Genomic DNA, 27,500 nt, shown 5'->3' with positions numbered 1-27,500 from the left:
TTCCCAAGTTTACAAAATAAAAAGAAATTATGGATTATATATATATATATATATATATATATATATATATATATATATATATATATTAAGTATAAAGTATATATAAACTTTATTTTAGCTCAGTTTTCATTAAACTTGATGTACTAAAATAGCTTGATAAAACTGAAGTAATTATTAATAAAAATGATTAAAGCACACAAATCAATTACAATAAAAGACATTCAAATTAATATAAATGTAAAATGATTAAAAAACGTTTAATAGCCCCTCAATTGCACCAATTTGACATATTTATAAAATGTACTAGCTCTGTAAGATTATTTATTAATTTCCTTATTTTAAAAGTAAGTGTTTTAATTAGTAAAGAAGTAATTTAATCAGTAAATAATGATAAATTGCTTGCTAAATTAAATACATTTAAACAGAAAATAATCATTTTAAATTGTTAAAAGTCGACCAAAAGTTATAAGAGTTTAGTGAGAGTATTTTTATTTGTATTCTTTGGGAAAATATTTAGAGTTTAATTCAGCAAGGATGCATTAAATCGTTCATAAATGGCAGTTCACATAAATAAATGACATTTTATAATATATTTAAACAGTAATATTCAGAATTATTGCAATTTAAAATATATATTCCCTAAAAATGTTCTCATTTTTCTAGAAATATTTTTATTTTGTTGTATTTTGAGCTGCAGTAAATGCTGATGCTGATTTTTATGTGTTTTCCAGATTACAGAAACATTATAAAATGTTTAATATCACCTCAATACTGAACTAAAACTGCAACAACTTTCTGTATTTAAAAAATGTTTGGGGTTTGTAAGATTATTTATTAATTTCCTTATTTGAAAAGAAACTGTGTAAGCACAGTTGCATTAAAAAAGATCATTTTATTAATAAATATTTACAAATTACTTTTTAAAATAAATATATTTAAACAGAAAAAAGCCATTTTAAGCTGTTAAAAGTTACCAAAAGTAACAAGTTGCAGAAAAACTGCTGTGATGAATTAGTTAAAGTGATTTATGATTTAATAAACTGATGATTTAATTATTAATAATAATAATAATAATAATACATGTTAAAATAAATCAATTTAAATAGAAAAGTCAATGAAAGTCAACCAAAATACACAACAGTATTTTTATTTAATTTAATTAATACTTAATTTCAACAAAGATGCACTAAATAGATCAGATGAATAAATTACATTTTGTAATATATTCAAATGGTAATATGCTGAATTAAAAGCATTATTTCGAATGGTTCAGAGCTTAAATCGATGCTGATTTTCATTTCTGCTGTATTTTCCAGGTTACACTCCAGCGTTGGCTTGCGCGCCGAACAAAGACGTGGCCGACTGTTTGGCGTTGATCCTGAACAGCATGATGCCCATCTCTCCTAGCAGCACCGGCACATTCTCCAGCCTCACCTTCACCACCATTAACCACTACTCCAGCCCATCCAAAACCGTGACCTTTGACCCTTTACCCATGCTGAGGTCACAGCACGTCTCCTTCCGCAAGTTCAACAGCCTGAACCGCGATGACGGCCTCATCCTCCCTGATGATGAACTCAATGATTCAGACTCAGAGACATACTGACAGCACGCCCCCTGCCCCGCCCTGCCCCTCAGTGTCTTAAACTGATGCCTGATTGGCTGAACGGTGACTATGCTAATTAGGCTCCGCCTTCTGTGACTGTAAAACAAGTAGAGTTATACCAGTCAAAGTCAACGATCCTGACTTGGACACATATTGACAGAATGCTCCTGGCTCCGCCCCTTAGTGTCTTAAACTGATGCCTCATTGACTGAACGATGATTATGCTAATTTGACTCCTCCCTCTGTGACAGGAAAATTAGTCGTTTTACGAGTCAAACTCAGATAATGATAACACACCTCCTGCTCCGCCCTTCAGTGTCCTGAACTGACACCTTATTGGCTGAAAGGTGCTTATGCAAATTAGGCTCCACCCTCAGTGACTAGAAAACCAGTGTAGTTTGACCAGTCTAACTCAATAGTTCAGACACAAACTTACTGACAACATGCTCCGCCCTTCAGTGTATTACAGTTACCTCATTGGCTGAATGGTGATTATGCTAATTAGGCTCCTGCCTCTATGTCTGGAAAACAGGTGGAGTTTGACCAGTCTAATTTAGAAACATACTGATTATCCGCCCCTTGGTGTCTTAAGTTGTCGCCTCATTGGCTGAATGATGACTATGCTAATTAGTCTCCTCCCTCTTTGAGTTCATTGATCTTGCTGTTCTGATTCAGACAGAAATTTCCTGACAACAGGCCTCCAGCCCCACCCTACGGTGTTTTAGCCGGTCACCTCATTGGCAGAATAATAAATATGCTAATTAGACTCCGCCCTCATTGACAGCAAAACCAGTGCAGTTTGACCAGTCTAACTCAATAGTTCAGACTCTGTAACATACTGATTATACGCCCCTTGCATCGTTTATCAGTGTTTTAAGCTTTTTCCTAATTGGCTAACGCTGACTATGCTAATTAGGCTCCTCCCTCTTTGAGTTTAACTGGTCAAACTGCATTGATAATGCTGTTCTGATTCAGACACAATAACCTTCTGACAACGCACCCCATGCCCCGCCCCTGATTTCTTAAGCTGTTGGCTCATTAGCTGAATAATGATTATGCTAAATAGACTCCTCCCTCTATAACTAGAAAACCAGTGCAGTTTGAACAGTTTAACTCAATGATTCAAACACAAAAACTTCCTGAGATCATGCCCCTTCCCCGCCCCTTAGTTTCTTAAGCTGTCACCTCATTGGCTGAATGGTAATTAAGCTAATTAGGCTCTGCCCTCTATAACAGGAAAACCAGTGCAGTTTGAACGGTTCAACTCAATGATTCAAACACTTCCTGAGAACACGCCCCCTTCCCCACCCCTTAGTTTCATAAGCTGTCACCTCATTGGTTGAATGATGATTATGCTAATTAGGCTCTGCCCTCTATAACAGGAAAACCAGAGCAGTTTAAATAGTTTAACTCAATTATTCAAGCACAAACACTTCCTGAGAACACGCCCCCTACCCCGCCCCTTAGTTTCTTAAGCTGTCGCCTCATTGGCTGAATGGTGCATATGCTAATTAGACCCCTCCCTCTGTAACAGGAAAATAAGCTGTTTGACCAATTTAACTCAATGATAACTTCCTGAAAACACGCCCATTGTCCCGCCCCTCAGAGTCTGAAGCTGTCGCCTCATTGGCTGAATGGTGATTATGCCAATTAGGCTCTGCCCTCTATAACAGAAAAAAACAGTGCAGTTTGAACAGTTCAACTCAATGATTCAAACACTTCCAGAGAACACGCCCCCTTCCCCGCCCCTTAGTTTCTTAAGCTGTCGCCTCATTGGCTGAATGGTGCATATGCTAATTAGACTCCTCCCTCCCTCTGTAACAGGAAAACAAGCAGTTGGACCAATTTAACTCAATGATAACTTCCTAAAAACACGCCCGTCATCCCTCCCCTCAGTGTCTTAAGCTGTCGCCTCATTGGCTGAGCAGTAACTGTGCTAATGAGGCTCCTCCTTCTCTAATTTAAGTCTAAAGCCATTTCACCCTTCAACAATCACTTTGACACATTATTTAAACTGATTTAGCTTTCCTTTATCAGAAGAAAGCGGCTGATATTGACAGCTGAGGGACTGTAATTCCCAGCATTCATGTGAACACGAGGAGGCCATGGATTCTTATAACTGCAGATGCTGGAAAACTAAAGACGTCAGGGACCAAGAGCTGCAGACTTTTACTTTTATCCCCGTTTGTGCATGAAGATTGAGTTTTGGTTTGCATCGCCATGGATTATTTATTATGACAAAGTATAATAATGAAGAGCAACAGATGCTTTCAGGGTTGGGAGTGAGTATTTATTCCTCTGCTGTTGTGAGGAGTTGTAGTGTTCTTCCTGTTGTGTGTTTGTGTGAGAGCGGTTTCGAATGCCTGTGTGTGTGTGTGTGTGTGTGATTATTTTATAGTTCAAAGACAATGGAAAGATCAGGTGTGTGACTTGAGCTTTTGGTACATTGTTAATAGTTATTAATAATTATAAATAATAAATACATTTTGAAACAAGACTCATCAACAAGACTCAAGGCATCTTTATTACAACAAATTGGAGCATGAAAACAAAAATGAAAAAACTATGGGGATATTATTATTATTATTGTTGTTGTTATTGTTATTATTATTATTACTATTACCATTATTATTATTATAATTGTTATTATTATTACTATTACCATTATTATTATTGTTATTGTTGTTATTATTATTTTTGTTATTATTATTATTATTATCATTATTGTTATTATTGTTATTATTGTTGTTGTTATTATTATTATCATTCCTATCATTATTGTTGTTGTTATTATTATTATCATTATTGTTATTATTATTATTGTTGTTGTTATTGTTATTATTATTGTTATTAGTATTATTATTATTACTACTATTATCATTATTGATATTATTACTACTATTATTGTTATTATTATTACTATTGCTATTATTATTGTTGTTGTTATTTTTATTATTATTATCATTATTGTTATTATTGTTGTTGTTATTATTATTATCATTCCTATCATTATTGTTGTTGTTATTATTATTATCATTATTGTTATTATTATTGTTGTTGTTGTTATTGTTATTATTATTATTGTTATTAGTATTATTATTATTACTACTATTATCATTATTGATATTATTACTATTATTATTGTTATTATTATTACTACTACTACTATTATTATTGTTATTATTATTATTTTTGTTACTAATACTGTTATTACTATTATAATTATTGTTATTATTATTACTATTACTATTGTTATTATTATTAGTATTATTACTACTACTATTATTATTGTTGTTGTTATTATTATTACTATTATTATTGTTATTATTATTACTATTATTAATTTTATTATTAATATTACTATTATTATTATTATTGTTATTATTATTAATAATATTATTTCAATTACTTATGTTGTGACCAAGGATGGACTTAATCAAGCAAAATAAGCAGCCGCTTAGAGCCCCGGAAAATACCTAGAAGTTTCTATAAATCATATATTAAATATTAGTTTTCTATCATATATTGTATGGGGAGGGTCTAACAAATAAAAGTTTAATGTAAATTATATCTGTGCGCATGTGTCCCCTTTAAAAAAAAATTATATTTACAAATCACAATACTGTTTACAGGGTATCCGCCGGTCTTAAAAAGCTCAATTTTAGGCCTTAAAAATCTACAGAAATATAGGTGTATTTAGGTCTTAAATCTTTTATTATTTAATAATTAAATGAATAAGAAAACTTAATTTTATGAATGAATAAATATGTTATGAGCCTGCAGGTGGCGGTCAGTCCCTATATTAATGGAGGATTCCTGGTGGTTCATTAAATCAACAGTCGAATGGATCTGCTATGCTTCGTACAATAGTGGATGAATTTAAGCCTATAAACAGCTTTTTTAGAACATTTGATGGCAAAACACAGCAAAACCCGCTAATTGTGTTTAAAATGTAAGTCACTTCATACTCATTTATTTTGTCGTCATTGAACTTGCATATAAATGTGCTTCATTTAGCGTGATGATATCAGAAACTGCACTCATGCAGGTGTAATACTACAATAACAACTAAATCGTATCGAAATTACATAATAAATAATCCATAAAGCATCTTTCTTTCCATATCTTGACTTAAATATAGATTTCTCCAGCTAATGAATATTTTTCAAGTGCTAGCAACACTGCTAGCGAATGTTATATGAGGCGTTTTGTCGTACACGGCTAATGTTTTGTTTATTATTTTACGTATTAATCTTGCGCTGGATTAGATGTTGTCTTTAACAAACCTCTTATTTGTTAACTGATATTAGTAACAGCGTTTAGGTTGATGTAATGTGTTTGTGTGAATGTTTTAATACAGTAAGTGGCGTTTTGAGCATTTTTCAAACCTCCTGACAGGAACGCGTGACGTGAGCGCGCGTGTATCCCGGTGTTCTAAATAGAATCCTCTGTTGGTGTTTGGCGTTCGGTGTAGTTGGCGGTGTTTTGTGAGATTTGCGATTTTACTTTGATCACTTCGGCTTGATTCTCGGTTTTTGACTTCTTTCTCGGACTTGACTTACGATTTTGGATTCCCCTCGTGTTTTGGCTCTCGGTTTTCGACTCGTTTCTGGTTTTGACTCACGATTTTGGACTGCGATTTTGAACTCCCGGTTTTGACCCTTCACCGGTTTGACCCTCGGCTTTGGACTGCGATTGGTTCCCCAATCCTCTCCTCAACATGGCAGTCTTGTCATTGTGTGTAAGTAACTTATACAACATAACACAATTACACTTAATAAAGAGATTGTAATGTTTTTATTCCTCATATCTCTTGTTTGCATTGACGTGTATTGCAAAGTGAATTCAGGTGAATTGGGACACTTTTCCTTAGGCATGTCAATGGCAAAATGTGTCCCAATTTACTTGACTTAACACGCAAATGTATACACAATTGGCTACAATGTCATATTTCCTGACTAGAATACACACTATTAAACATGTAAACTCATTTTCTCTTACTATTCTTTTCATTTTCTGGCTTGTGCAGGTGGAAACACCAAGTGTTAAATTTGGTGTGCCACTGAGTCACATAAGGCGATGTGGACAAATGAGGCAAGGCCTTCCTCTAGTACTGACAGAGATGGTGCAGTTCCTGGACAAGCATGGTGTGTGTAATTCACCACACTTCTCCATATCACTCACATGGCAAGTTTGTGTTTGTTAAACGTGTATTTGTTTAGGCCTCCTCATTAACGGCCTCTTCGACGTTGATGGGAAGGTGAAACAGTACCAGGAACTGAAGAAAAGTATTCACAATGGAGGCTTACCGGAGTTTGACTTCAAGGATGTTCATCCTTTAGCCTCGTTGTTGAAGTTTTTCTTGAAGGCCCTGCCTGGAGGTCTCATTCCAGAGCTGCATGGGAAGCAACTGTTGCAGGTGTTTCAGGGTAAGTGAAGCTTGATGGTGATGAGCGAACATCGTGTGTTCTTGATACGCAACAAAACCAATTCGTTATATTCGTAGATGCAAAAGAGGAAGAACGCAATACATCAATGAGGAGGATCCTGAACAATCTACCAGAGGAACATCTTAACGTCCTCTCCTACCTCCTGTTCTTCCTCTCCCGTGTGGCCACCAAGAGTCAACAAAACATTCTGTCCACCGAGAATCTGGCTATGGTGTTTGGACCTGCCATCTTTCGGTGAGTGCTTGATGTAGTGAGTTTGTGTGAATTAATGAGCTTGTGTGAACACAGAGAGCAGTCTGATGGAGCTGTACTTGTATGTAAAGTGACTGGTGTAGTTAGTAAGGTGTTGTGTTTTTACCTGTATGTGCAGTGCTCCTACTGTGGTTGATGAACAGCAGCAGTATAACACATTGATGCTGCATCTGCTGGACAACATCACACATCTGGTGCCTGAGATGTACCCTCAGCCATCGGCCAGCAACGATGAAGAGGGTGTCCAACATCTGCTGCTCACAGAACTCAAGTAAACATGCTGAACACACTCACGTCTGTATTATTAGCTAACAGTGGTTGCTCGGATGCTTGCATAGACACAAAGTCTCACATAAAATGCTCAAATTCATCATGAGTTTACTATAATTTTCATATATGTTCATGTCTTGCCTTTTCTAGATCAAAACCGCCAGCTACTGGACGTCTTGGGCAGATGAAGAAAAGATTGCGAGGGTTTTGGAGAAGGTTTTGCTGCTGCATCAACAGGTACAGTTTACAAGCAAAACACATAAAGCATTCATCTTTATAAAACACTTGTTTGGATATTAAGCTGATCTGGTTGATTTACTATTTAATAAAATAACAAGCAAGTTGGTTAATTAATTTTATTTCTCATACTATGCCACATAGCAGTGAGTGAGACAGTCTGAAGACTCAAGAGTGGAGGCCCAGGTGGAGAACAAAAGAAGACGCTGGGCATGGGAAGGGGCAAGAAAAAATTATGGGTTTGGTGAGGGTCTCCAGCGAAAAATGGGTTTGGTGAGGGTCACCAGCGAAAATGGGTATGGTGAGGGTCACCTATGAATAATGGTTATGGTGAGAGTCACCAATGATTAATGAGTTTGGTGAGGGTCACCTATGAATAATGGTTATGGTGAGAGTCACCAATGATTCATGAGTTTGGTGAGGGTTACCGGTGATAATGGTTATGGTGAGGGTCACCAATGAATAATGGGTTTGGTGAGGGTCCCCAGCGAAAAATGGGTATGGTGAGGGTCACCTATGAATAATGGTTATGGTGAGAGTCACCAATGATTCATGAGTTTGGTGAGGGTCACCTATGAATAATGGTTATGGTGAGAGTCACCAATGATTAATGAGTTTGGTGAGGGTCACCTATGAATAATGGTTATGGTGAGAGTCACCAATGATTCATGAGTTTGGTGAGGGTTACCGGTGATAATGGTTATGGTGAGGGTCACCAATGAATAATGGGATTGGTGAGGGTCCCCAGCGAAAAATGGGTATGGTGAGGGTCACCAGTGATAAAGGGTTTGGTGAGGGTCGCCGACGACAATGGGTATGGTGAGGGTCACCGCCGAAAATAGGATTGGTGAGGGTCACCTACAGAAATTGGGTATGGTGAGGGTCACCGATGGACACTTCATCGTACTGTCAAATGTACTGTATCTGTCAAAGTGAAATAAAAGTTTCTGTTTATCAAAGCTGAAGTGTTGAGTGTTTCTCTTCTCTATTGACTCTATTGAAAGTTAACAGTGCTGAAACAGGTGCTTCCTAAACTCTTAATTGTGGCAACAACATGAATTCTTGGAAACAGTAATATTTTTAGAGCTTTAACATTTATTAATACAAATATTTTATTAATAAGATTTATTGATAATTAATTAAGATTTTATTATTATCTTAATATATTTAGAGTATGTAATAGCTAAATAGTTGCCCAGACAATAAACTGGTTCTATTTAATCAATACAACAATCTTTTAAATCTATTAACTGATTGTTTCTTATTTGTTTTGTGTGTAATATTTAGAATATGACATTTAACATCTATTTTAATATTTAAAGTAGTCTATAAATTATAATAATAAAATGCAGGAATTTTCTGACAAGATTTATTTTATAGCTTGAGTCATACTGAATATTTTCCCTGTTTTTTTTTTTATATACACTAAAAAAAAAAATACTCAAAGATGATTCCTTAGATTTACTCAATTTTTTTTTCGTTAAGTGGTTGTAAACAATTTATTTGGGCTGGATTTAAACAAACAAATTAAGTTGAACATTATTAAACTTAAATTGTTTGTTTAAATTCAACGCAACAGTTCTGCATGCAGCACTTTTTCAGTGTAGGAGATACTATTTAAACTGATTCACAGAAGAAAACAAAACAGGCTTTAAACAAAACTGAGGTTTAATAAAAATGACGAATCTTCATATTTGGGTCAACAAATACATTTCTCCTCTGTCTAAACTCAAATTCTCTCACTTGTGTTATAAAATCAGTCGTTGTCTTTCTCGTAGTGTCTCCCATACAGCACAGCCGTCACGAGTCCAGCGCTCATCCCTCTCCGGCTCATATAAAAGCGATTTCCATCCTCCCATCCAGAATGATCCGGAACATCCAGAGTCATCCCGTTTCCCAAAATCCCCGGAAACACATGTTTAGTCCCGAAAGTCCCAGTGAGCCTGAAATCCACCACTGTATGAGCGTGCTCAGTTTCTCCTCCACAGCTGCTCTGATCTCCACCTGCACACTTCACCACAGCACAAACCTCCAGATAATAAACCCCGTTCACCACATGGAGACCATTGAAGACGCCCAGAGCGTAAAACTCCAGGGTTTCAGACCTCCGGAACAGCAGTTGGCAGCAAACAGAGCCGCTGCACACGCTAACATTCCCTTCATGACCTCTCAAAGGCACTAAAGTGAAATTATCATGCATCATGATAGAGTTAAAGCTCGTAGATGTACAATCAAAGTCTTTTTCGCAGTAATTGGCATCACTCGAAGACCAAACGTGCGTCTTTTCTGATTCTAATCCTATTTTTGGATATCCAGAAAATGGAGCTAGCTTAAGCACATCGCTTTTTACGTCCCCAATAAATAACGGATCTAAAACTGGCACTCTGCGCACAAGCAGTTTCCCAGAATTCCCTTGTGTGTCGTGATGTATTAGAGAGTCCCATGGTGTAAAGATGCCGCTACCGGTTATACCGTACTCCGCAGCTTTGATGTTAGCTGCTAGTAATGTAACGCCCGCTGCATGTGCGAATGATTGCTGAATCTGCACCGCTGCCAGCAGGGGGAGCTGGTTCATCCACGCCGTCGGATATACAATCTGCCGAACACCCAACTCCTTCACTAGAGTCACCGCTGGGTCCCGAAACAGAATATCGAAGCATGTGAACATCCCGAATCGGCCTGCGAACGGGGTGTGGAATGTGACGTGCTGGCGCTCTGGTGGAGTGTCGAACGCTGCTTCGAAGTATAAGTTCTGTTTGTGATACCGGGCCACGATGACGCCCTGATCGCTGAACACCACGTTAGTGTTGAACTGGTATTGTCCGTCTGTGGGACAGTGAGGGTCGCTGGTTTGGTTACAGGTCAGACGGGACGGCATGTTGGCCACTACGAAGAGACTGTTCCTACGGGCCATACAGCTCAGATGTTGAAGGACCTGAAGAAGAAATTATAGGCTTTAAATAAAATTAAATATCGTCATTATTATACAATCACTGGCCACTTTATTAGGTACACCTTACTAGTACCAGGTTGGACCCCTTTAGCCTTCAGAACCGCCTTAATCCTTCGTGGCAGAGATTAAACAAGCTACTGGAAATATTCCTCAGAGATTTTGCTCCATATTGACATGATAGCATCACGCAGTTGCTGCACATCTACGATGCGAATCTCCCATTCCACCACATCCCAAAGGTGCTCTATTGGATTGAGATCTGGTGACTGTGGAGGCCATTTGAGTACAGTGAACTCATGTTAAAGAAACCAGTCTGAGATGCTTTTGTGCATTCAGAGATGCTCTTCTGCAGATCTCGGCTGTAACGAGTGCTTATTTGAGTTACTGTTGCCTTTCTATCAGCTAGAACCAGTCTGGCCATTCTCCTCTGACCTCTGGCATCAACAAGACTTCACTCTCGCAATTATTCGTTTCTGAAAGGATCGGATGTTGGAAGCATTTCAATAATCACGCAAACATTAAAACAACAACAGGACACAGCAGATTTTGTGGCTGTAGATCAAGACAACGACAAGGTTTGTTTGAGCTCGGGTCCACTATGGCTTGTCATTATATGCATATAGTATTACGATGTAATGTCTCGGCTGTTTATTTACAACATGGCGGATCTTTTGTTTTCATTCTGGCTAGCTACATAAACGAGTGACGTTTCTATGTAAACCAAAAGCCTTCAGCTGCGTGTCTTAGTACAAAACCTGCTGGAACTACTCTAGCTGTGCCTTTATCTGAAGATAACAGCACACCATAGAATGCTTATCAACCAATCAGAATCAAGCATTCGACAAGCCTGTAGTACAGATAATGTTAAAGATCACAGGGATTGAAAAGTGCTTCTAAAGGTGTTTTTAATGTCATGTGAGATTTAAGAATGAGCAGTAAATCTGAGTGTGTTACCTCAGTGTCTGGGAAGCGGTGTGGATCTGCACACGGGCTCCATGTGATCTCCTGCGGGTCAGGGACGCTCTCTAGATAACCAGAGATTGAAGATCTGCTAAAGTTGAACCCATGGATGGCATCTTCTGGAAACACTATAATCTGGGCGCCCTGATTTAATAATACACACACATATATATAGATATAGAATAGAACTTACTCAGAAATGTTATTATTCACAAAAACTAATCAAAATAGCACTAATTAAGCTAAATCATTAGGATGTAATGACAAAAAGTGTAAATATTAAAGAGATAAATTAAGTAAAAATAGTTTAAAAAAGCAAATCAAGTTGTGGATCATTATTAACCTACAATAAAAGCTGTGACTTTGGAATTTGAATTTGACATCTAAATGTAATATGTTTTTGGTACAACCAAAACAGGTCACCCTTTCTTTTAAAACTAGAAAATAGTCTTAAAGGTTTGTTTGTATCATGCTGCATTCATTTAAAAATACCAATATATTTAGTGAAATAATAGTAATTAATGGACAATTACAAAACAGTGACTTGTTTAATACCATATATGACTGAAATAAAAATGTTTGACATGTTCTGTTCTGTAAACCACAGAATCTCACTAGTAAAGCAGCCACTGATTTCCATTGGAAAAATAATAATATAGAAGCCAACATTTCAACATTCTTCAGTAGGTGGGCCTATCTACTTGTCTGTGATAGAAACTGCAACAGGAAAAACTATCACTTTAGTAATGTTCCTGTGCTGTAAGTTACCTGCTGTGCTGTCTTATTTGTATATAATTGAATATAGAAACATGTTTATTGACTGTATTTATTTACACGCAGATATATTGTGTTGAGAAACCCTAACCCTGAAATGTCATTTGTGGGTCCTGCTTGAGCCTTATTTACATATTTAATTGAATAGAAAAATGTTTAATGACTATATACATTTATAGGTGGTTACAATGTGTTGAGAAACCCTAACTATAACTCTGAAACTTCATTTTTGGCGGTTGATTGCGCTTTATTTATACTTAATTTAATATGACTATATTCATTTATAAGCAGTTATAATGTGTTAAGAAACCCTAACCCCCCTAACCCTGAAATGTCATTTTTTGGGGGTAGATTGCTCTTTATTTATATTTAATTTAATATAGAAACATGTTTAATGACTATATTTATTTATAAGCAGTTATAACGTGTTGACAAATCCTAACCCTAACCCTGAAATGTCATTTTAGGGGGCTGCTTGAGCATTATTTGCATATTTAATTAATTAGAAACAAGCAGTATTCATGTGTTGGGAAACCCTGACAGGTCTGGAGCAAGTGGAGGATGAATACAGAACTTTCTTTTATTTAGGTGAACTACCATTTCAGAAATATTCCTGTCACGTAAGTTACCTGCTGTGCCGCCAGCGCACTCTGCTCCTCCAGCACCCGCAGATTAGTCCTCATGTGCTGCAAGGCGGATCTGCGCTCCTGCGGGGCTCCGGGCTTCGGGTTCAGCAGCACTCGGTGCTCGTACACCGCCGCCACATAAGACGGAGGCTCCGCGGCCTGGAGGAGGAGCTGCAGTCCGCTAAAACACAGCACAAACACGGCCAACCCTACCACCTGCGTTCTTCGGAGAGCCATGATGACCTCCACTCTGCTTCACGAGTGAGTCCGAAGGTTCACATGTTAGTCACTGAGATCATTACAAAATACTGTTTATGATAGAGTTCACATCAACACGAGGAGCCTACAGTAAACATTCGGTTAATCAGTGCTAAAGCGCATGCGCATTACTGTAACATTAGCCTATATATTTTTTTTTTCAGATAGTTTACACTAGTTCTCTAATAATATTTACACTGATTTGCTTAACTTGAATGAAGATCATTTAAACAAACAAAAGGACATTGTTACTGACTTCCAGGTGCCATTTTACATGAGTGTGTGACCGAGTCACCTGAAGGGATACAGCTGCATTTTAAGCTTTTTTATTTTCTTTTGTAAACATTGTTAATTTTCTTTTAAGCTAAATTCTTTATTTATTAGCTAAGATGGCTTAAATTTCATTTATACCCATTTTCATGCTGAATTTAACCCACTAGTTTACTATTAGATAACAGGAACACTACAAAAACAACACAATTTTTTGTTTTTTCACAACATAATGTGCACATTTATCATTTTGGGCACTGTGTGATAAACAAAACAATTAGATTCAAGCTGTGAGGTCAAACATGATGTTTTGAATCATTGCACAGCACTGAGGTCTTGTAGTGTGTGTGTGTGTGTGTGTGTGTGTGTGTGTGTGTGTGTGTGTGTGTGTGTGTGTGTGTGTGTGTGTGTTTTAAAGTGAATTCACATGGCCAGGTTCTGTCAGACAGAAATATGACCGCAGACGTTGATGTGAAGTGAGTTGTTTGGGTGCTGTGATGATGCAGATGTGAAGAGACGAGCTGCTGACGTCTTTCTGCATCTTCAGGATCCATCAACGACCTGTAAACACGTGTGACCGAGAGTTTTTGACTTCAACATCTAATCCTAAAAGACAGAGAGTGCTATTAAATAAAATTACGAAAAAGTTATAGTTTTTTCATTTAAAGGTAAACCAATATTAATAACTAATTAATAATTAAAATTAATTATCCCAGACCAACTTAAATCTGCTCAAAAATAATGTAAATTCTGAAAATATTGTGTTGAAATCATGCTAAAATACTCATCATTTATATTTCGAAGACAGAACATAAATTATAAACTGAGACTCAGGTCTACACCAAATTTCACTTCCAAATAAGTGAATAATCCCACCATTTTCTTACTTGCATTTAATCTCCTACTCTGTAAATCATTGATTTGTATTTTTTCTGTATTTATTTCCCAGCTTTTGACCATTCTTAAGGCAAATATTGGGTTACCAATAATTATTTATTACTACAAACATAAAATAACCAATATTACTACAAGAATTATTCATCTTATAAACTAATCATTTCAAGTAAGAGAAATCTTTAAGCATTCTTAAGTTATTTACAATAAACCTACAGATTGACGCTAACGTTCATTTTAAGGGCTCCTAATAGCCGTCAACACTTTAAAGATGTAGCTACAACAACAAAAAAGTAAAGTAATGGCATACACTTAATCTTTTACTCAGTTTATGATGTCAAAATACACATTTTTTAGCTAATCCACTGCTTTTTTTTTATTAGATCACATCTCTGTTTTGGACGAAAGGACTCTTACTGTGAAATCACAACAGTGGAAAGAGACTCATGCTGTGAGCATCTGTTTATTACACAAATAAGAACTTTTGTGCGATGAAAACATATTCATGACATGAAAACACGACCAACATTGAGTATAAATATATAGCTTTGAACTACACTTTGAGTCCCTCTTTACATAATAAATTGAGGTGAAGTTGGTTTAATATCCGCACATTCTTTCCTTTAACACCCCCTATATTGTTTACCATGCTAAGTTAAATATTGGGTCTGAATTCTCATTTAAATATAACTTCAAAACAACATTAGAGTAACGTAGGCCAGCTAGTGAAGTGCTGTGCAGGTAAACCTCACTCCTCTGACCTCTAAAGGTGCCTTAGCAACAAATGCTAGAGGCCTTGATCTTTAGCCTTCTTGTTAGAGCAACCCACTCCCATGCGGAAGGTAGCCGGTTCGATCCCAGCTTAGAGCGGGGTTGGGTGATGTAGGACCAGCAGGACACTACTTTGATAGTCATTGGCTGCTAATATGATTTGCAAATAATACTTTTCTGAAATGATATTATTAAGGAGAAAGTCTGAATGTGTGAATATAAAATCAACTTTACCTCAATATGAATACGTAATAACCTGTGGAGTGAAAAACACATAGTCTAAGACGAGACAAACTTCATCGCAGGACGCCGACTGAGTAAAAAAATAAGTGCTGGCGTCCACTAGCTGATTTTCAGCCGAAAGCTTCATTCACATCAGGAAAATTGACGACGCATTTAATAGTTTATGCAGAAACAGTCAATATGTGCAAGTTTGAGTTGGTTTGGAGTCAGCTAGTGAGACGCCAATGCAGAAGACTGAAAATACAGACTTTGTATACAACCACTAATACAGCTGGAAAATAAGTATTGAACACGTCACCATTTCTCTAAGAAAACATATTTCTCAAGGTGCTGTTGACTTGAAATTTCTACCAGATGAGGATAACAACCACAGAAATCCATATATGCAAAGAAAACAAATCTAATTAATTCACAAAACAAGTTATGCATAATAAAATGAAATTACGCAGGGAAAAAGTGTTGAACAGATGAAGAAAGGGAGGTGTAGAAAGGCAGGGAACGCCCAGACAGCAGCTGAAATCAATTCCATGTCAACAGCTCCTTTAGAAATATTATCCCCCGGGAAAAACATGAAATGTTCAACACTTGGTTTCCTCGCTGTATATGCACCACGGGTACATTTGAACAATGGATGCTGTGAAAAACTATACAGTCAAGCCTGAAATTATTAGTATCCCGGGCAAATTCTGACTTAAAAGTTTTTGTTTAAATGTAAATAAAAGCTGAGAAATATTTTATTATTGTCTTATTATCTTTTGCGAGAAGCTCATGTCATGTACAGTCCAAAAAAACAACAACTTGCTGGTTGAATAAAAGTCAGAATTTGCAAGGGTATAAATCAATTCTTGCTCGACTATATTTTTTGGTGTTTTGCTCAAAAAAATGAACCAAAAATCTTTTCAAACTTGAGTGCTTGAATTTATTAGTGCATGAAAGTGTTTCTTTATTATGACTGAAACCCTTTTAAACTAGGTGTGGTGATATTAGTTGCATTGGATTGTAGTTTTGAAGACCAAACTAACATGTGCAGATCTCCAGCTGTGCCACTCAAACAGTCCTCTGAGTAGAGCATTTGGACAACATAGACAGCTTTCGGTTTCTCGTCACTCAGGTGTAGTAAAAATGCAAAATATCAATGGGAATATACTTTAAAAATATCTTGGTCAATGGACCGCAGTTAATTATTCCACTTATACTATGGTTAAACACCTAAAGCCACTGTTCAGATGTTGTATTTGAGACATTAGTCAGGTTTGTATCCTCAAACTGCTCCTGTGTGCAGCACTAGTTCTTCCACATCTCCTCCAAAGCCTTGAGTTGTGTTTTGATGGGATTTTGACTGCGAAATCATTCAGCGTAGTGATATGGAGCTGTATTGTGCTTACCTGCTGGAACTACTTTATCTGAGCATAGGGGGCACACTTTTGAATGCTCATCAGCCAATCAGAATCAAGCGATTTGGTCTGTTCCCAATGAAATGTTCATTATTTGAGCAAAATATCAAAAAGGTTTAACACTAAAGACATTTTTCACAGCTTTCTTACCTCACATTTAGCAAAGATACCAATATTAGTGTATGGCACTGTTTTCAGGACACACATATTTGAGGAAGACATGAAGAACATCCACTCAGTGACTACTAAAAAGTTCAGTATGGTCGCCACTTCATAGCTGATGTCTAATAACTGTCGGTAGGTTGCAACACATGCTCATTGTGAATATGTACACCTGTATACATTTCTGGAGAGTGCGAATTAAGTAGCCAGAGGTACGTATGGCTGCATTTCGTCTTTAATACGAAGGCTACAGGGCGGTGTGATGCCAGCGATGGCTTCTGTTTGTTTTCGCGCTAGCAGCTGAGCGCTTTACTCCGTGTGGATGACTCTTCCGCTGTGACCAGTTTGCTCAGTGGCTTGCCACGTACATTAGTGGACTTGAGACACAGAGCGGAGTCAACCACGATGACAGGGTTCAAGTCCGGCAAAGAACGGTTCTAGAAAGCAGGTAAAATAAGAGACAAAAAAATAAATTAAACAAGTAAATAACAGGGTGAAAACGTGGTAAAATCCGAAAACATGGTAAAAATCAGGCAGACGCAAGGGGTTTTCTTTCTCTGGATTGCTTTTGAAAACACTGTTGGTTTGGTTTGTAATTGGGTCAATCTGTGTTTTTGAAAACACTATCGGTTGGGTTAATAAAAGGGGAAGGTTGTGGTGATCGTTGGTCAATCAGTCAGTCAATTGAAAACGGCCTCTGGTGGATTTACGCGAGAAGAGCAGGCATGAATGGCATGGCAATGTACACAGCGGCCTCTGGTGGATTCGCAAAAACAGCAAAAAAAAAAAACTGGGACATATCTCCTGGGACGTATTTGGCGCTCTCCAGAAATGTATATAGGGGTACGTATCCATAATGAGCTTGGGTTGGTCTTTAATACTGTCATGGGTTTTGAATCCAGTCTGAGATGACGATGAGCTTTTCTCCGTAATACTAAGATGATCAAATAGTTTCACACACTTCACAACACAACTCAGTCTAGCGTGTGGAGTGTGTATTAAACACTGTTTAGCAGCACTGCTGGCGTGTTGCAGCTCACAGTGAATGAATGAGCGTCTGTTTCGTTCTCGTTGTGGTTGTCGTCTGGGGCTTGCAGGGATAAACTGCGCAGACTCTTCTCCAGGTCTGAGCTTTTCTGACTGCTGATGTTGGTTGTTTGTTCGGGTTTGACTTCTGCTCCTTCTGCCCTTTCACCTGTTAGAAAGCACACAAATGCTGTTATCGTAGTGTTCGAATTTTATACATTTAAAACAGACTTTTGTTGAGTCTTTTCTGAAATGATGTGCTCTATAATATCAAGCATCTTCATTTCTTAGATTTCCTCCTTAGATTTAGCATGTTCTGTCTTTCTTCTTGTATCCAGGTGAATCTTATATTGCCTATAAAATTGCCTATACAAGATGTGCAGCACCTGAAACTACGGATACTAAAAGCCTATGTTGGCATCTTGCGGTGACTATCAGTGTGTGAAGAGTGGGAGAAGAGGGTTGCATTGACAATCCAACACAATGGCCAAAGTGGTCAGAAACCTGTAAATAACTCATGAAAGAATAAAGTTATGTTAAAACCAAGCACACCATTGCTTTTCTTGTGAAATTCCCAATAAGTTTGATGTGTCACATGACCCTCTTCCTATTGAAAAAAACAAAAGTTGGATCCAAGATGGCCGACTTCAAAATGGCTACCATGGTCATGACCCATCTTGAAAAGTTTGCCTCCTCACATATACTAATATGTCGCAAACAGGAGGTTAATATCACCAATAGTTTCCATTTTATTAAGGTGTATCCATATAAATGGCCCACCCTGTATATAATATTCAGGTCTGGACTCTGTGTGGGCCGTTTCATGACAGTATTTGTTTCATCAGCTGTTTGTCTCTCCAAATATCATTAGGAATGGATTTAGGATTATTATCATGTCTTAAAATAAAGCCATTACAAATTAGCTGCTTTTTAGCAGGAATTAAATGACGAATGAAAACCTGTCTGCTTTTCAGCATTCACAATACCATCAATTCAGGCGATATTGACAACCGCTCTGGCAGAAATGCAGATCAAATCTCTAACTCTTTCTTTCATATGTCTTAAAAAATGACACCCCAAAAAATCCAGCTAGACCCTTTATTTTATGGTTGTGTCTTAATAAAGAAAATAAGTAATATATAATGTAAAACAACAATGACTGACTCCAAACATTTGATAATATCTCCTCAAGCTGAAGCTTTTCTGACCTCTCTCCTGTTCGCAGTCTGGAGACGAAGCGCCGCTGCACTCGCTGCGAGGGCCCAGCACTGGAGACACGCGCTCGAAGCCCTCCAGAGAGCCGGAGCCGGGCATCTGGAGCATGTCAGGACAGCCGGAGGACGGGTACGGGCAGGAGGAGGACAACAGTGGGTACGGCGATGCAGAGGACGGGTACGGGCAGGGCATATCCAGAGGCACAGATGTGGAGCTCACACTGCAGCTGGACTCTGAAGTCTCCGGATCCTCCTCTGAGGTGGTGCCATTACAGCCATCCTCCAGACTCACAGACATCACTGTGGAGCAAACGCGGAGATATTCATGTGCTGCATACTAATTCGCATGCTAAATAGGATAGAGCTCGGGAATCTACGTCACAGCGAGTTGCAGTCAGGTTTGGGTAAGTTACTTCAACTGATTAATTACTAATTACATCATTTATTAAATTTCCTTCGGCTTAGTCCTTTATTTATCAGGGGTCGCCACAGTGGAATGAACCGCCAACTATTCCAGCATATGTTTTACTCTGCGGATACCCTTCCAGCTGCAACCCAGTACTGCAAAACACCCATACACACTCTTATTCAAACCCTACAGTCGATTTAGTGTACCCAATTCCCCTATAGCGCATGTGTTTGGACTGTGGGGGAAACCGGAGCACCCGGAGGAAACCCACGCCAACACGAGGAGAACATGCAAAACGAAACGCCAACTGGCACAACTGGAACTCGAACCAAAGACCTTCTTGCTGTGAGGTGACCGTGCTAACCACTAAGCCATCAAGCTGCCTTCATTACATCATTAAAACTTTTTTAATTACAATGTTTACAAAGTCACTTAATAAGTTATTTAATTACTTGTCTAAACACTGAAAATTCAACGTATAATGTAAAAAATCACCACAGTGATTTAGAAGGAAACCTTAATAGTCAAATTACTTTTTTTTTTTTGCATCATGACTGATCTGACTTACTGGATATGCCGTCAGACTCCATTTTGAAGTTGGTGATGTCATCACTGGTGGCCCCGTCGTCTTCAGCCCCGACCCCTCGTCCCCGGGGCCCGATGGCGGACAGCCGCCGCCGCTCGTGGATCTCGTCTGAGATGGTCTCCAGGTTCCTCAGGGCGCTTCGGTATTCAGCTTTGGCCTGGGTGAGTTTAGCCTGACGCTCGTCAACCCGACGCTTCAGTTGCTGCATGTGAGCGGGAAAAAAAATATAGCTTATAATTTTAAATATAGCTTAAATATAGGGGCTAATAATTTTGACCTTAAAATTATTATTTTTTTATTTTAAAACTGCTTTTATTGTAGCCGAAATAAAACAAATAAGACTTTCTCCAGAAGAAAAAATATTATCAGACATACTGTAAAAATTTCCTAAATCTGTTAAACATCATTTGAGAAATATTTTAAAAAGAAATCAAAATTAAAGGGGGGCTAATAATTCTGACTTTAACTGTGTGTGTGTGTGTGTATATATATATATATATATATATATATATATATATATATATATATATATATATATATATATATATATATATATATATATATATATATATAGTTATAACAAAATTAAAGGGGGTTTGTTATATATATATATACACGTATATATATATACATATATATATATATATATATGTATATATATATGTAACAAAATTAAAGGGGGGCTAATAATTCTGACTTTAACTGTATGTATATATATATATATATATATATATATATATATATATATATATATATATATATTTATATGTACATAATATGTTTTGTACATGTATACATAGCTTGGTGTTTCAATTATATGTCACATTATATGTTTAAATATACACAATAAACAAACACACTACACAGGCTTAAATTGTCAAAACAAACTTTTATTTTGGATGCATCACAATAAATCTACTGCCCTAAAATTTATATTTAATTATAAAACACATTTAGTAGTTTAGTTATTAAATTATTTTGTTATTTATTAATTAGCAAATTGGCGGTTCATTCCACTGTGGCGACCCTTTATAAATCAGGGACTAAGCCGAAGGAAAATGAATGAATAATTAGCAAATCCTGATTACTAAAATGCGCATGTCTGATTAATTGATCATTTCTATTTTCATTATTTCTTTGGCCATTCTAATAAATTACATAAAACTTTGACAGCATTTTGATTTATATTTTGTCAATTGTTCTAATTAATACAAAGGTAATTCAATTATGTATCCACCAACCATTTAAAATCAGTACAACAAATGACAGTGATGCATAAACTGCATGAATTTAAATCTTTTTAGATTTAACTAGTGTTTTTTTCCCACAGTAATCATATTTTAGAGTGAAATTACTTATTAATTGTCAGGGAAAAGTAAAAAAGCAACACAACTTATAGTAAGAACTCTTAATACTTAAAAACAAGGTTATTTTGTGTTAAATGAATTCTAACTCACCTCAAGCTGTAAATAATACTTTGCCTTCAGTTCAAAGTACGGCCTGCAGAGGGAGAGAAAGAGCAGGGATGAACAGAGTCAGTCTTTCAGAGCTGTATAAAAGGCCAGAGAAGCACATTCCAGCAGCAGAAACACATCTGGAAGACATTACTGCACAGCAGATGCCAAACACAACACACCGCACTCTTACACAAGACTTTCACAAGAGACGGGAAGCAGTTTGTGGGTTTCCTGAAACACAAATCATTTTATTCCCAAATACTGATGTTTAATATAAAAAATACAAATCCCAAATACAGCCAGTTGGCATTTCTGTGTGGAGTTTGCATGTTTTCCCCGTGTTGGCATAGGGTTATAGGTGAATTGGATGAACTAAATTGGCCGTGGTGTAATAGTGTGTGTGTGTGAGTGAGTGTGTATACGTGTTCCCCAGTACTGGGTTGCAGTAAACATATGCTGGAATAGTTGGTGGTTCATTCCCCTGTGGGGACCCGTGATAAATAAGGAACTAAGCTGATGGAAAACAAATAAATAAACTTAAATCAATCAAGCCAAAAGAAATCTGTGTATATCAGAAACACACACTCCCGTCTCTGACCTGGATTTGTTGATGGTGCGCTTCAGCTTTTTCTCCAGCTGTCTCATGTGGCTGATGGCGGCGTTGTATTTGGCCGCAGTTTCTCTGTGCTCCATTTCACTGCGCGTCCTGCTTTGCTCCGCCTCCATCACCTAAAACAGCCAATCAGAGCAAAGCATATTAACCCTTATGTGCAGTTGGGGATGTTTTCATCCACTCTGGGGTGATTTTGAGGCTCAATTTGGCCACAATTTTCTTTGTTTTTCAGCAAATGTAATGATGTTTGGTGATAAATCTTATTTTTACACATATTTTAGGGGGAAATACTTTGAAAATGTACAAAAAAAACTGCAATATACACTCTGGGCAAATTGACTCCCCTTTCGTTATGTTGGGGGCTGTTTTTGCCCCATTGACTTCCATTATGCACTCTCAGAAATAAAGGTATTTATGTAATTAAATAATGTTTTATATTTTATTATTTGCAATATTATTGATGGCAATACTTTAAAGATTTTCATTACTGTATATTAAATGGCATGTTTTAAAATATATCAAATAAAATAAATTATTTTAAAATATTTGAAAAAAAAGATTAAATATTATTTAAAATGTATCAGTGCTTATAATTAATCGCATCCAAAATAAAAGTGAGATGAGTTATTAAAACTATTTTGTTTAGAAATGTGTTGAAAAAATCTGAAACAGCCAATCAGAGCAAAGCATATTAACCCTTATGTGCTGTTGGGGATGTTTTCATCCACTCTCGGGTGATTTTGAGGCTCAATTTAGCCACGACTTTCTGTTTTTCAGCAAATGGAATGATGATGTTTGGTGATAAATCTTATTTTTACACATATTTTAGGAGGAAATACTTTGAAAATGTACAATAAAAACTACAATATACACTCTGGGCAAATTGAATTCTCTTTCATTATGTTGGGGGCTGTTTTTGCCCCATTGACTTCCATTATACACTCTTAGAAATAAAGGTACGCGATCTGTCACTGGGGTGGTACCTTTTTAAAAGGTACAAATTTGTACCTAAAAGGTCCATATTAATACCTCAAGGGTACATATTAGTACCTAATATGTAGACTTGAGGTATTAATTTGGACCTTTTAGGTACAAATTTGTAACTTTCGAAAAGGTACCACCCCAGTGATATAACTTTATTTCTGAGAGTGTAAAGGCATTTATTGATTGCAAAGCCATGTTTCCCTGTTGGCAAGAGGTACAATTTTTATCTGTTTCATCAGTTGCAGTGCAAAAAAAGGTAGTGTTGCTCTCAGATTATAGTAAACACAGTAAGTGTATTTCTGCACACACTAATCTGCTGTTTTACATATAAAGCCACTTGTTTGAACATGCCTATGTAAAAGGGTTAATGCTGCAAATTGATGATTAACTGTATAAATTAAACATTTTAACTCTTGCCAACAGGGAAAACCAGCAGGAATGCATGATCATATGCTGCCATGCTTTGCATTATAATGGAAGTCAATAGGGCAAAAACAGCCCCCAACATAACCAAAGGGTGGTCAATTTGAACAGCACACGAGGTTGGTGTTTCTGACCCTCTGTGTGGCGTGGTTGAGCATCTCCTGCCAGGCCGAGTCAAACTGCCGGCTGTCCTCCTCCAGCAGACGCTCCTCTGCTAAAGCAATGGTCTCTTTCGCTGCCCGCAGGATCTCAATGGCCCGCTGATACTCCTGTGTGGCTTTCTGAGCTTCAACCTGAGCCTAAACAGAAAAAATACATTTGCGTTGTTATTTTGTACTAATATTTGCATTGTTAAATGACTCTAAACAGGTAGCACAGGGTGGCATAGACCTCCCAAATACTGTATGTGACTAGCAAATGGTTGAACAGTTTTAATTCTTATATATTTACAGCAAAACACCATGCGATTATACACTGTAAAAATACCTGTCAATGAAGAGTATTTTATGTGTTTTTTGTTTATTTCCGGTTGTGAATTGCATTATGGGATGTTGATCTCTGCTCTGTCCACTTTTAATAGTGAAAGTTCAACTCTACAGTTTACCAAAGTGACTTTTATTGACATTTTAGTAGTTTGGGGAAAATAGTATGCATTAGAAATAATATCTAGAGAAATAAGTGTGCAAGGTTTCTGTAGCGTAATATACAACACCAACACAGACAATGTAGCATTGCAAACTATTACAAATGTTCATAAAAGTCAGTTTTTTACACTTTCCAAGGTTAAAAGTTGTTGAAAGAAAGATCAAGCTCCCATAATGCAATACAAAAGCATAAATAAATGGGGAAAAACGAAAACACGAATTACAAAATACAGAAAAGTGCTAATTTATGGATATTTTTTACAGGGCATGTCTCAGCAGAAGTTGCCGTCAGCCGTTCTTCATCTGTTGTGTATATCCACAGCAGACAGAAGCGTGTGTGCTCATGTTCAGGTCTTACGTAAATGATGACGACGCTTTCGATCTGTTACCGAGATACCGCTGTAAACATCTGCTGTTAATACTGGCTCAATCGCTCATGATGATGACACAAACGTACCACAAATCTATGCCAAGTTACATGAGACACTCCAGGGAGTTTCTGCTTGTGTCATTATGTATTTCAGCAACATGAGGCAGATGGATGATTTGTATTTATTATTTTAAGTTAAATTAAGTATTTTAAGTTAAGTTAATAGTTAATATAAACTAACTACAGCTACAGGCATTATTAATCTTAATTAATATTAGTTCCAACACATTTAGTCGAAAGATGTGTCTGTTAATCATGTTTAATTGATCAAAATAGACTAACAGTTTTACTAAATGTTAAAGTAAAAAAACTCAACAAAATATAAAAAAATATAATATTTACATTTTTCATGTAATTTCATTTAAATAATACAGTTTTATATTTGTTTTGTTATAATTTCTTTTGCAATTTACACGGGCTGAATTTAAACAAAGAAATGAAATGTTGTAATGTTCAACTTGTTTAAATTCAGCCCATATAAATTGTTTCCAAGCAATTTTCTTAAAATATTTAGTTTTATTCAGTGTATAATAAATCTGTTCCATAAATAATTAACAAAAACTAATGGCACGCTTAAAATATTTATTGTAAAATCTACTTTAGGTTTCTTTTAATTTCACCTCAATGAACAACTAATCATTAAAATATTATGACTAACAGAGGAGCACATTTTTGTAATTTAAATATTACATTTAAATATTTATTTTGTATTTTATTTTTAGTTTGTTACAAGTAAAGTAAAAAAGTAAAAAATATATATATGTGTGTGTGTGTGTATATATATAAATACACACACTCACACACACATATTCGATCTTGTAAATTAAAAAAATATATATATATTTTTACAAAAATATAAGGAATAAATTTTTTTAGGTTAAAATCAGTGTTTTTATGGGTTGTTCATTTGTTATTGTTTGTGAAATTTTCACCATATGCCTTTTAAGTGTTAAAGTTCTAAAATAATTAAAGCAAATAAATTAAATAAATAAAAGTATATATAAACAGATTCATAAAATCTTTACTAAATCTTTTTATTTTATCCCATCTCATGCAAGCAACAAGCTATCCTCATGGCAGGAATGCTAAATTACTCAACTGAAAATTCATTCATTCATTTTCCTTCAGCTTAGTACCTTTATTTATCAGGGCTTGCCACAGTGGAATGAACCGCCAACTATTCCAGCATGTTTTACACATACTCTTCCAGCTGCAACCCAGTACTGGGAAACACCCATACACTTTCATTTCCACACACTCATCCACAAAAGACAATTTAGTTAATCCAATTCTCCTATATGCATGTGTGAAGGAAGCCCGAGTCAACACGAGGAGAACATGCAAACTCCACACAGAAATGCCAACTCGATCTAATAACCTTCTTGCTCTGAGACGACAGTGCTAACCACTGTCAAATGAAAATTACCACCCCAAATAAAAACTTAAATGACTAAAATTAAAGCAAAGAATTAAATCCCTCTGAATCCAATTAATGATGATACAGAGCTAACAGATTAGCATAAGCTTGCACAGCTCTAATAGATCATGTGACCACTGCGGCTTCTCTCCGAGACGTATTTCTCATTTAGAGACCATCTCTCTTACATTATTCACGTCTATATTCTGCTAAAGAATTCATAAAGAAAACGAGCACAGTTTGAGTCGAGAAGCTGATGTATATTTCATGAAGCTCAGCGCCAAGCTTAGTCAGAAAGAAGATTACTGTAAATCAGCCGTTTCTCGTTTATATCCTCTAAACCAACAAACTCAGATTCTGAAAGGCTGTTCTAGATGCTCAAGTTAATCACAGATGCTGTTTATAGAGTTCAGCGCTAAACTCTGATTATGAAACCAAACAAGAACTGTGTTTACAGTAACTTCAAATTACAGGGGTTAAAATTAGCTTTGCTTTTCTTTATTATGTTGTGCCAACATGCATTATTTGAGCTTGTTCTAGTCATATCAACTATTATATTCATTTAACACACTACACACACATACATATATATTATATATATATATATATATATATATATATATATATATATATATATATATATATATATATATATATATATATATATATATATATATATATATATATATATATATTAGGTATGTAACGGTATTGTAAATGACTCAATAAAACTATAGGTCTTCTGAGAAGAGTTTGCTCAGGTGAATGAAGCGAATGGTAGGTAGCGGGAACTACGATTCCCATCAGCCCAGGCGTGGCCATATTCCTTTGCGGTCTGTTGTCGATACAGATCCAGTAATGCGGAAATGGAGTGTGCTGCTTGTAGCATGGAAGAAAAAGAGCTGGAAATGATCGGGGTTTTAAATGAAAGCAGGTTTTAAACTGGACGTATGGAAGCATTTCGGTTTCTTTCTAAAAACGGTATGCAGGCACTAAATACACTTGAAATACAAGTTGGGGAATACAACTAAAAGTCAAGGGGCCAGCAGAACACAGCGCACTGCTCAGATTGATGCAGACATTGACTTGTACCGCAAAGAGACCTCTATTTCACTCATGGCTTGTCCTCTCAAGTAGTGGAAAGACGATGCACAACGTTACCCACTGCTGTCAAGTC

The 27,500-nt window shown here is 36.5% G+C and overlaps 5 protein-coding genes across 10 annotated transcripts in view; 2 read left to right on the top strand and 3 right to left on the bottom strand.

The window, feature by feature from the left end:
* Nucleotides 1-4,103, top strand: part of ankrd28a (ankyrin repeat domain 28a) — a 45,058-nt gene extending 40,955 nt beyond the window's left edge. For 2 of the 4 annotated variants that reach the window (XR_015516276.2, XR_015516275.2), the window contains exons 28-29: nt 1,317-2,152; nt 2,199-4,103. Coding sequence is in view for 2 of the 4 variants with exons in the window: in XM_087295161.2 (XP_087151287.2) it covers nt 1,317-1,606 (290 nt within the window). In the remaining 2 variants the exon portion in view is untranslated. Of the gene's footprint in view, nt 1-1,316 lie in introns of all 4 variants that reach the window. The other 2 variants (XM_087295161.2, XM_087295160.2) reach the window with 1 other exon arrangement.
* The window catches only part of dennd3a (DENN/MADD domain containing 3a), a 400,395-nt gene that overhangs the window by 98,327 nt on the left and 274,568 nt on the right, over nt 1-27,500 (bottom strand). The window lies entirely within an intron of this gene.
* Nucleotides 5,405-8,774, top strand: LOC101885216 (protein FAM13A). Of its 2 annotated transcripts, none has more exons than XM_087295210.2 (7): nt 5,405-6,347; nt 6,636-6,753; nt 6,829-7,035; nt 7,113-7,290; nt 7,427-7,579; nt 7,729-7,815; nt 7,963-8,774. In XM_087295210.2, the coding sequence occupies exons 1-7, from the start codon at nt 6,327-6,329 to the stop codon at nt 7,967-7,969; spliced, it is 771 nt and encodes a 256-aa protein (XP_087151336.2). In that variant the 5' UTR covers nt 5,405-6,326; the 3' UTR covers nt 7,970-8,774. The 2 variants fall into 2 exon arrangements, with proteins under 2 accessions (XP_087151336.2, XP_087151335.2); XM_087295209.2 differs by having other exon boundaries at nt 5,406-6,347; nt 7,960-8,774.
* Nucleotides 9,466-13,486, bottom strand: btd (biotinidase). 2 transcript variants are annotated; one of them, NM_001045844.1, is given in 3 exon segments: nt 9,466-10,750; nt 11,723-11,872; nt 13,132-13,486. In NM_001045844.1, coding segments are annotated over 3 exon segments (1,563 nt in total). In that variant the 5' UTR covers nt 13,366-13,486; the 3' UTR covers nt 9,466-9,571.
* Nucleotides 14,995-27,500, bottom strand: part of sh3bp5a (SH3-domain binding protein 5a (BTK-associated)) — a 38,174-nt gene continuing 25,668 nt past the window's right edge. Inside the window, exons 4-9 of the mRNA XM_087295201.2 lie at nt 23,967-24,131; nt 22,411-22,541; nt 21,813-21,855; nt 20,338-20,557; nt 19,355-19,660; nt 14,995-18,315 (exon numbers count right to left, since the gene is read on the bottom strand). Coding sequence (XP_087151327.2) covers nt 18,119-18,315; nt 19,355-19,660; nt 20,338-20,557; nt 21,813-21,855; nt 22,411-22,541; nt 23,967-24,131 — 1,062 coding nt within the window. The 3' untranslated portion in view covers nt 14,995-18,118. The remainder of the gene's footprint in view (nt 18,316-19,354; nt 19,661-20,337; nt 20,558-21,812; nt 21,856-22,410; nt 22,542-23,966; nt 24,132-27,500) is intronic.

The sequence above is a fragment of the Danio rerio genome, chromosome 19 (genome assembly GCF_052040795.2).
Source record: "Danio rerio strain M-AB ecotype USA chromosome 19, GRCz13ab, whole genome shotgun sequence".
NCBI lineage: Eukaryota > Metazoa > Chordata > Actinopteri > Cypriniformes > Danionidae > Danio > Danio rerio.
Note: the sequence above shows the minus strand (reverse complement) of the source record. Positions and strands in the feature narration are given on the sequence as shown.

Coding starts and splice junctions, on each gene's coding strand:
- btd (XM_088651373.1), bottom strand. CDS start 10,729: ATGGCCCGTAGGAACAGTCTCTTCGTAGTGGCCAACATGCCGTCCCGT.
- LOC101885216 (XM_087295209.2), top strand. CDS start 6,327: ATGGCAGTCTTGTCATTGTGT. Junction 6,754..6,828: donor GCAGTTCCTGGACAAGCATG/GTGTGTGTAATT, acceptor GTATTTGTTTAG/GCCTCCTCATTAACGGCCTC. Junction 7,580..7,728: donor CTGCTGCTCACAGAACTCAA/GTAAACATGCTG, acceptor TGCCTTTTCTAG/ATCAAAACCGCCAGCTACTG.